This window comes from Coenobita brevimanus, chromosome 90 (assembly GCF_032717465.1).
Source record: "Coenobita brevimanus isolate Jiangsu-jjx chromosome 90, ASM3271746v2, whole genome shotgun sequence".
Taxonomy (NCBI): domain Eukaryota; kingdom Metazoa; phylum Arthropoda; class Malacostraca; order Decapoda; family Coenobitidae; genus Coenobita; species Coenobita brevimanus.
In genome coordinates, this window is record NC_137043.1 from 34,070,001 (window position 1) to 34,080,557 (window position 10,557).

The following is a 10,557-nucleotide window of genomic DNA, read 5'->3' on the forward strand; positions in this document are numbered from 1 at the left end:
CAATAAACATATATTTACATGTGGTGAAAACAAATAATATTAACTTATTTTTCCTGTCATGATGTAATAAAAGTCTGACTATATGGTAATACGTAGATAGCAGTTCCTGTCAGCATTAAGGATGGCCATTGCAAACAAGAGATTGCTTTTGCAGTATATGAGATCTTTATTTGGTTATTATATAATGTACAGAGTTAAATTTAATGCTAGTGTCTGTTGCATCACAATGAAGAAATGATGACATCCTCATCACAGGGGCGCAACACAAAATGAAACTAGAAATTGTGAATATGAGAAATAAGTAGACAAACTGTTCATTTAAGGTTCTAAGCGTGGTCATTAGTTTATATGTAATTTTTGTATCTTCTTACTGAAACAAATTACATTGTACAAAACCACGATCATTTTGGTTGACCTTCAGGCTTACTCCAGTTCCTTCTTGTCTGTATTTGTTCCTGTTTGTCCTGTTGGGACACTTTCTTCTTACGGTTTACTAAATGCTAGATCCACCCCTGGTATGGGGTTGCTGAGTACGAGTATGTCAAGGTAATGTGTATCCAGCAGGGTCAGCGTCTGTTACTTGGTGTGTGTGGCAGTCAGCATCACTTCCTTGGCCTCTCGGTCCGCCTCCAAGTCCTTACTCGGGGGTGGGTCAGGGCAGCAGCCGAACCAGCGCCTTAGGCAGGAGTAGGTGAGGAAGATCAGGATCAGAGGCGGACCCGAGACGAGGAGGGTGGCAATGATGGGCAGGGAGGCCAGGTCACTGAGGACAGGTACATTAAGGTCAGTTGGTTTTCATCACACTTCTGTTATCTAAATGTAATGTAGTTGAAATTCTCCTATAATCTGAATAAAATTGCCTCTAGATAACTATGATAAAACATCAAGGATGTGATATTAATAAGAAGGTGAAGGGGTAGAGATGGAAAGTATTACAAGAGGAAGTATCGGAGAGTTCTTGCGGATGGGGGGACCAAAGGGCAAAACCGTGAAAAAAAAAAAAATACTATAAAAGATGAAAAGTAATGCTTGACGCGAAACATTAGAGACTTCATACAGGTGGGACAGTCAGGGGTAGAGTAGTGTTGAGCCCTTGTAAACGGGTCACTAAGAGGTAGAGCAATGGATATTGTATCAGCAACAAAAGTCAATCCTTTCTCATGCTTCTCTTTCCGTGGACTCTCAAAATCAGACTCCGGAATATGCAGCAGCTGACACTGATAATTTTGTTTATTATGTGTCATCGTCGTCGTTTGCGTCAGATTCAATAGGTTGATTTTCAAGTCCATGTAGGGAAAAAGATAGACTTACCCCATAGGAACTAAGTATTTTAACTTCTTCAGTCCAATGGCGCACTATGTATTTTACTGTCCCTGCCATCAGACGATTGTATTCAACATACAATAGACCTCTTGTAGCGAGGCAGGAGGGTTAGTGAAGGCCATGTCTAACTCTTCCAATTCGAGAAATCTCTGCAAAGCTGAATGAAGTCGTCTGGTGTAGTAATGATAATATAAAACGTAACTGAAGTGAAAAGATTAAGAACTCTTTGTTATTAAACTCCTTTGTAACACGTCGTCTATATCCATTATCAGCTCACCTATAAGGACTCTCCACGGACAACTTGAGAAGGACAAAGGCCACCCCGGGATTCTGTAGGGCTGTCTCTATGCTGACGGCGATGATCATGTCTTTGGGCAGACACACCAGCCTAGCAAGGACGGCCCCCAGGGTGTATCCGCATATTATAACTACCACTCCAGCCACCACCATCTGCCAGGTCATCATCTGCATCACCTTGTAGGAGTTGTACGTGCCCACCTGTAATTAGATGCAAAGGTAGGTGGGTGGGTGAAAAGTTTACTGTTTTCACTCTTTCTTGGTCCAGATTTTCATCCTTTTGCAGCTTACTTTTACTTAGTTCATTGACGGAAAAACAATATCGCACTTCCACATCCTTTCCACCGCACTTCTGTGTGGCTACCATCATATCGTAGTGTTATTCTGTTGTTGCAAGTGAGCACTAAGATGGAGAGATGGCAATTTTAGGCCCAGTTAGAATAAATAGGGTATAGTAACCACAACTTATTATTAATAGATAGATATGTAGGTAGGTAGGCATTGTCGTGAGAATAGTTCCGGTCCTGGCAAAAGGATCAGTTTTTATCGGATTTCGATGAACTTTGGTGGAGATATTGAAGGATAGCCCAGGACGAAACCTACTACTCTTTGAAACTATAGGACGAAACTGAAGGTCACAAGGCGGTGTCAACTTTGAAACTGCCCTGTTGGTTTTATCTTTAAGCTCTTGGTCTGAAACCTCATAGATTTTGTCATGAAGTGAACATCGACCACTGTACCAAATTCGGTTCATATAAAAAAAAAGAAAGAAAGAAAGAAACTAAGTGTTTTCTCAAGATTAGAACTTGTCTCGCGACTGCCGTCACAGATAGATAATGTGGATAGGGTGACACAGACAGGCAGACAGATAGTAGATTATTTTGATAGGTAAACATAGACGACATACATACATACATAGACTGGGGATGTGAAACGACCTATGACGGCTAAGTCACAGGAGTACAAATGGGTTAGGGAGTGAACGGAACAGTTTACACCACTGAACAACGCGAAGATGAACAGGATATGTGCTTAGAACAGTACCTACCACTGTGAAAAACAGAAGGATGAAGAACGGGTCTGTCAAGTGAACAGAACAGTACTCACCACCATGAAGAACATGAGGATGAAGAACGAGAACGGTTTGATCACCCTTGCTCCCCTGTTTGCCCATTGTGGCCGCTTGTGCCTGGTGACCGGAAGGACAGGTCAGGTACAGTCAGGTTAGAGGTCAGTTACAGGAAGTGGTGTAAATACTAGTGTTAGTCCACAATAAGGCTCAGTTATTTTGTTTTATTTATTTATTTACTTACTACATTGTGACCGAATTGAGAGTAGGGGTCAGTATTGCATCTCTGTCATAAATAGTACTTAGTAAACAAAGAGGGAGGGGGGGAAGATTTCTCCAGCTTTTAGTTCCGTCTCTTATCGCATCGCTAAGCTAAACCAGTCGAACCTAACCTAACCCAGTTTTAATGCAGGTTCCCGGTTCGTCCCCCTCCAGCATATAAGGTGGAAGGAATGTCATGTGTGTGTGTGTGTGTGTGTGTGTGTGTGTGTGTGTGTGTGTGTGTGTGTGTGTGTGAACGTCTGAGTCTGTCGTTATGTATGTGCTGTGTTGCTTGTTTACCAGTGTAGATATTTTGGCTGTTCTCTGTGCCAGCATTTCGAAAAGTTATAATAAAAACTTAATGTTATAATTATTTAGTAGGAAATAAGTGTTACAGTCAACATTTCATTGACTCCAAGTGAATGAATTATTATATGGCAGTGATACATTTAGCCGCACTCTGGAGTCTTGTTATTTTACTTCCACATTTGGAACGGATTAGAGTGTTATGCATTGAATAGTTACACAGCAGAGAAATGTGTATCAAAAAATATATGTTTAATAAAATATACATATTCTCCTGTATAGTAAGAATCATGCAGTGAAACTCAACTCCGTCTGAGAACAACAGTGAAAATGCATCCACTTCCCCCCCTACGTCTTTGGGGATTTGATCATGTTTGGTAGAATTCTCCTCTCGATTCGCTGGCTCCGATCTCCAGTAAACACCTTATGAAATTTTCTTAAAGAATAGTGTATATAACAATGTAATATTGGAATTAAATATTATGCAGTAACATCGTTAACTTGGAGATTTTAACAGTATAAGTATTAGATTGCTAAATGATATACCTTAAGGAATTATTTTAGACAAAGCTTATTTAGGGAATTCTTCTTAAAATTGCTGTTTGTCTAGTCAAAGGTAAATTTCGAATATCTTACCTAGCGGATTTCTTTGGTGGTCGTATTTCCCCCTATCCCCCAGATTATTGACTAGATTACTATAGAGGTGTCCAATCGCTTCACTGCCTCCAATGCTAATAGTTTTCTCATACATTAACTGTACCCCTTTTACCTTAATCTGGCCCAGAAATTTGTCCTTTAGCAGCTTATTTCACGTATAGCTCGGTGGAGGAAATATACGACGTCCTTTCCACAGCACTTCTTCGTGACTAGCATCATGTTTTGGCGTTAATTTGTTTTTACAACTCGGTATTAAAGATGGTCCGATGGCAATTTGAGACTTGGTTAGAGTAAAAGATGTGTGCTTACTTTCTCACTCTGATTTTCGTGGTATGGGGAAGGGAGTGGAGGAGGTGGTCAGATATATATCACCTTTCTCACTTTGGTCACGTGATTCATAAATGTGTTGGCTGTATTTGTGAGCTAGATCTATGTTTCGTGTTCCGAGAGTCGAGTACGTTTTGTTATTAGTAATGTTGGATCAAGAGGTGTTACCATTACTGTTGATAAGGTAATATTTAAACGCTTTGACTTCCAGGATAGAAGGTGTTAATAGTGGTAATAATAACGGTGATGATGATGATGATGATAATAATAATAATAATAATAATAATAATAATAATAAAAATAATAATAATGTAATGCACACAACAGAAAGATTACGAGAAGGCAGGATACCCTCTGACGTTGGGAGAGGATTGAGAAACAGAGAATACAGAATACAGTGCCAGTAGTGGATTGTCTCGAACTTTTACTGCTGCCTATACAATACCTGATGATGATGCCAACGCCGACTGGGATGGTGAAGGCGACGAGTGAGCCGGCCAGGTTGATGAAGGGTATCCTGATGGTGTTGTTCTCCAGTAACTTTTGGCCTAGAGTGAATAACCATAGGGGCATCATTCCTGTAGGAGAGAGGCACAAGGGTGGTTATTTCTCTCTCTCTCTCTCTCTCTCTCTCTCTCTCTCTCTCTCTCTCTCTCTCTCTCTCTCTCTCTCTCTCTCTCTCTCTCTCTCTCTCTCTCTCTCTCTCTCTCTCTCTCTCAGTCTGTCTGTTTGGGAACGGCATCGGCTTCCCCTACTCCTTTCCATGTCCTTAAAAATAATACGCCAAGTCCTGGAACATCCTCTGCAATTGTGTGTGTGTGTGTGTGTGTGTGTGTGTGTGTGTGTGTGTGTGTGTGTGTGTGTGTGTGTGTGTGTGGCTTGTGGCTTGAGGTTTGTGGTTTAGGGTCTGAAGTTTGTGGTTTCTTTGTTTCATGTGTTTGTTTTGGGCATAAACCTAACAGATCGTTCTCTGCGGCCCAGCAATCTTCCTGTATGCCACACACCTTCACCTGCCACCACTTTGTTAATAATACCCACCGTCCTTACTGAATACATGCTTAGGCTGGTTCAAGCACGACTTCTGTTAGGTTATTAGTGGGGTGGTTTTATGTGTGTGTGTGTGTGTGTTTGTGTGTGTGTGTATACCATGTTTATATGACTGTAGATATTGCTCGAGGGCACTTATTCTTATCAGTAGGCTAGTGTCTCTTCACTTTATCATTGCTCTTTTAAACACATTATTTAACTAAAGCGATAACAGTGGTAATTGCGGGCACCTTCCATGCACTGACCTAATGCAATACTACCTCGAGGTGATTCCACATTGAATAAGAAGCCAAAGGGTCCGTTATAACCCAGAAAACCATTAATACGCTGGGTGGTAACCATATAACTAAATGGAGACTTGATTGTCTAGTTTGTTATGGCGCTTCAACAGGATATGCCCATTTGGGTTTGCGTCTGAGGAGTGGATGGGGTATATTGCTTACATGATGCCGCTTCAGGGTTGGCGACTGGTCACAATCATTAATTATCAGGACTGTATAGCCTATCCCCGGGCCTCTAAGCTCCTGATTGGACGGTAAAGGAGTGGATGATAGACAACTGACAGGATAGATACTGGTGTTCCAGTTTATCTCAAAAGTACATTAGGGTTATCAGTAGAATGCTCAGACTCGATAATATTCCCGACCTATTTAGAGAGTTAAGAATTGGAAGGTCAGGTACGGATGTCGTGGGGGTTATCTTTTATCTTTTTATCTGCTTGTCTGTTGGTCTTTCTGTCTGTTTGCCTATCTGTTTGTTCGTCCATATATATATATATATATATATATATATATATATATATATATATATATATATATATATATATATATATATATATATAAATAATGTTTATCTCTGAGGAGGTGGAGGTCAAATTTTAAACCCATAGTAGTGATCTGCCTTATTGACGCTCGTGCATTCGATAGGCATAAGTCTCTCTCTCTCTCTCTCTCTCTCTCTCTCTCTCTCTCTCTCTCTCTCTCTCTCACTGACCCATGGCTGCGACAGTAGATATAGCCGTCATGGTGATAGATAGGTTGATGTTGCCGTTGAACATGAGGGTCCAGAAGTTTGACGAAGTACCCCCTGGACAGCAGCCCAAGGTGAACAGACCCAGGCGCTCCAAAGGGTCCGTGAACAGCGCCCAGCCCATCACGTACGTCGCCTTGAAGAAGAAGAAGACGAAGGAAGAGAAGAAGAGAGAGATGGAGGAAGAATAAGCCTTGGGAATATGCAGTCTGATATATAGCTTAGGTTTATGAAAGTTAGTGGGTAGAACACTGCATTCCACCACCCATAGTTTAGTCATTCCATTTTGTTAGCCTTATACTCCGCTGATAAACCGTCTGGGAGTTTGTAATGTGCTGATTTTCTCCATCTAGGAGGAGGATGTGGTGGTGGTTCTGATTAAAAACATTATAGAAAACGTTTAGGGCTAATTATGATAATGTTACTGGAATCCTTTTTTAGTATAACTATGTTCAAGTTACAGAAAGTGTTTTAGAGCTAAGTATTTACCTTTAGTACCGTTCAGTAGGTACCCATAAAAAGTAATGAGACCATATCAAAGCATTGAATTTGTGTTTATTTGCGGTTGCTGTTAAGAGTTTCCTGCTGTTTAGTTTTCTCCGTCCCCTCACTACGATGACGTACTTTTCATTTATATTCGCTCTACCCCTACCCCTAGCCGAGAAGAAGTTGTTAGATGGTGTCTGGCACCCAGTACAGACGTGTTGTTGGTTGTTTTTTTTTTTTTTTTTTTTTTTTTTTTTTTTCGTATATATAACTTGAACGAATATCGGTGTGATTGTGAACTACTTGAAAAATGGAAAGAAAGCGTTCGTTTCGTGAGAGGTTTTAGCCATGAACTTCCTCCAGCTGGGGTTGGAATTAGAAGACAGGCAACATCTATGATCCTTCAATATACAGTACCAGCGGCATGACAGCGAATTGTGAAACGAAGCCGCAGATGGGCCCCACCGGACGTTTGAGCACGCCCTTGATGATGGCGAGGTCCAGCTGCGCTCCCATGTTGATGTTGTTGAGCAGCACCAGCATCGACCCCACCACGATGAACACGGTATCCACAGTGTACGATTTCCGGTCTATTGTGATCTGTTGGGAAAGGGATGCTTAGGCCGTGGTTGGTAAGTTACTCCTATATTACTTCCCTTGAGATTTAAGGGGCTAGGCTGCTATATTCAGTAACATTTAACCCCTTCTGTATGATGATGTCTTCATTATTTTAACCCCTTCTGTATGATGATGTCTTCATTATTTTAACCCCTTCTGTATGATGATGTCTTCATTATTTCAAGGCGAAATAATGAAGGCTGAAACTGGTCTTACTCACGCCAGTTGTCCGATCATGGCGATTAGTACAGAAATTGGACAAAGAACACCCCACTTTACTGCTCATCTTTCTGGGCAGTCCATTTCTCACTGTCACCAGCATTATCTCCAGTAGTGAGATCTGGCTTGCCTAGAAAGCGAGCTGGTGAAACGTATTTTACAGTTTTCATCCCGACCCATACAATCAGACAGTTACCGTCAGAGTATGCTCTTTTCCGGCCTCAGTATGAATGCACTTTAGCTTTACTACTTCCAGCTGGGTTTGTTCAGCTTAGGTGGCACAAAGTGGTGACATTTAAGTTGAGACTGCAGTTGCATTGTATGCACTGCCACCTGTCGCGCAGACTCTCTGTTCACTCCCGTCGAGCGATTTTGCATTGTACACCACAAAATTCTTTTGTATGTTCTGTACCTCTGGAACATAGTCATAGTTTTCATAAATTTTATCCAAGTTAACTTACTGCTGGTTGAAGCCCATTATATAAATATACCTCCCCTGGGATGCTACATATAAATCGCGCATGCGGAAGCTAGGCATACTTAGAGTAAAGGGCTATTGCATATGTAGTCAAGCATCAGCGGCCTAGCCTTGATCTTTGAAGGTGTGTCGAGAAGAAGAGGATGTAGGGGCCTCTGAGAATGAAGAACAGTCCTTGTCAGTATTTAGACAAGAAAAAGGGTGAGCATAATAATGACAATGAGTAGATTAGGCATTAGACAGACATGAGACATTAGTATAGAAAGTAGGTGATTGTGAGAAATAGGTGATCATCCGCCGTACCTCCAGATCGTCCCTGAGTAGTGTGCCGTTGTTGTCGGGGTGGAGGTCGTCTCGAGTGAGGTAGAAGGCAAGGCTGGTGCGACCCCAGTAGTATCCAGAGAACACCAGGCTCTTGTTTACCTCTGTCAGCACCTCCTTCCCGCTGAACTCCACGCTCTTGTTCTTCCAGTCCAGCTTCCACTCTGCGTCGGGAACCACCGTCACTCGCAAAACGGATGACAGGACGTTGCTTTCCTCATACCGCGTCAGGTCACGCATCATCTCACTCGTCAGGTCACGCAACAAATCGCCCGTCAGGCCACGCGTCAGGTCACTTGGCAGGTCATGCATCAGGTCACTCAGGTCGCTCACATTGAACCTGAGGGAGATTGGAAGGGCGTGCAGGCTGTCCTCCGGTACCTTCCACTGCCCACTTCTGTACGTTTCGAGCCACACACCTTCACAGCTTCTGCCCGCCCACCATACACACACCAGCACACACGCCCAAGCCCTTGACGACATTTTACTTTTACACTCTGGTCGTATGCTTATAATATTAATCGCAAAGTGGACGCCCTTTATTTTTGTATGGATATTTTTGGAACTTCTGTGTTTATTAGCTTTGATCAGCCTGCATCTCGCACTTCTTCGCACTTTATGACATTTTCTTCACCCGAAGTTCATTGCACTTTTTGTATCGCACACTGCTGCTCACTGGCTAGTATAAATTATGACACATATGAAGTCGGAAAAACGAATGTTGCTGTCTGGGGCACTTATACTCTGTCCACTTGGCCTAAAATTATGATTCCCTCTTGAATGCTGATCTGAAATGAGAGATCTACATTAGAATATGGTGTTATATATATATATATAAAAAATGTAGAGCCATAGTACTATCTTGCTCTGTCATTAACCTCAGGAAAATAAGTTGCAAAAGGACAAACATTATCCAAATGAGTTTGGAGTTGCAACTCTCATCACCACCAAACCAACCTGCCACCACCATCACCAAACCAACCTGCCACCACCATCACCAAACCAACCTGTCACCACCATCACCCCCACCACCAATCCAACCTGCCACTACCATCACCGCCACCACCAAACCAACCTGCCACCACCATCACCATCACCACCACCACCAAACCAACTTACTACCAGACTGTATTCAACTTTGGACAGACCTCTAGTAGTGAAGGGGTAAATGAAGGCTATATCCAACCTCTCCGGTTCGAAAAGTCTCTCCAGAGCTGAATAGTATCGTCTGGCAGCATAAAGAATAAAATAGAGCATAGGTGGCCAAGTGCACCTCGTTAAGGTTGTAGTGCCTCTGAATGACTCGTTTCCTGCACTGTCAGGACCGTTTGTGTACCCCCCCAGACACTACCTTACTCCCTTACTTACTTTTCTACTTACTTTATTATGCTTTTACTTACATCCTTGCTCTTCTACTCACTCCCTTACTTACTTGCTCTTTTACTTAATCACTTACTGTTGTACCTAATCATAATCCCTTACTCATTTACACATTCCCTAACTTGCTCTCCTGCCTCTTGCTCACTTACTCCCTTTCTTACCCCCTTTCTTCCTTACGAACTCACTCTTTTACTTATTCCTCTACTTAATTTCATAATCTTTTACTTACTCTCTTGCTCCCTGACTCCCTTACTTACTCTCACCACTATGGCCGACTTTCCACTGTATTCTTGCTGCCTCCAGACGATTTTATTCAGCTGAAGGGAGACATTTGGTAGCGGAGAGGTCATTGAAGGTTAAATCTGACTTTGAGTTCGAATAAATAGCACCCAGACCGAATGACAGTGCAACTATAAATCGAGAGAGTAAGAATGAGAAAAAAAAAAAAAAACGCTAAACGAATTCAGGGATACGCTTGTGTGTGTGTGTGTGTGTGTGTGTGTGTGTGTGTGTGTGTGTGTGTGTGTGTGTGTGTGTGTGTATGTGTGTGTGTTGAGCATGGACATGGGAGACTGTAATATTTTCACTTAAACGATTTATTATATTACACCATTGCATCCTCCTTTAGGTTATCTTTATACAGTACCGTACTTCGGGTTCGGCTATTCTTCTGCGTCTGCTTCACAGTTATCTCCTCGCCAAAGCATCATACCAAAGAGCATCGAAGGGACAGAGAAAT

General features: G+C 42.1%; 1 protein-coding gene across 1 annotated transcript; it reads right to left on the reverse strand.

The window, feature by feature from the left end:
• Positions 1-368: 368 nt before the first annotated feature.
• LOC145411666 (ileal sodium/bile acid cotransporter-like) lies at positions 369-8,921 on the reverse strand. The gene is made up of 7 exons (XM_080281671.1): positions 8,421-8,921; positions 7,220-7,402; positions 6,281-6,452; positions 4,686-4,818; positions 2,728-2,809; positions 1,601-1,821; positions 369-763 (listed from the first exon to the last, which is right to left on the reverse strand). The coding sequence occupies exons 1-7, from the start codon at positions 8,919-8,921 to the stop codon at positions 577-579; spliced, it is 1,479 nt and encodes a 492-aa protein (XP_080137797.1). The 3' UTR covers positions 369-576.
• Positions 8,922-10,557: the final 1,636 nt, after the last annotated feature.

Coding starts and splice junctions, on each gene's coding strand:
- LOC145411666 (XM_080281671.1), bottom strand. CDS start 8,921: ATGTCGTCAAGGGCTTGGGCGTGTGTGCTGGTGTGTGTATGGTGGGCG. Junction 6,453..7,219: donor AATTCGCTGTCATGCCGCTG/GTACTGTATATT, acceptor TTCTTCTTCAAG/GCGACGTACGTGATGGGCTG. Junction 2,810..4,685: donor GGCGTTGGCATCATCATCAG/GTATTGTATAGG, acceptor TCCGGTCACCAG/GCACAAGCGGCCACAATGGG.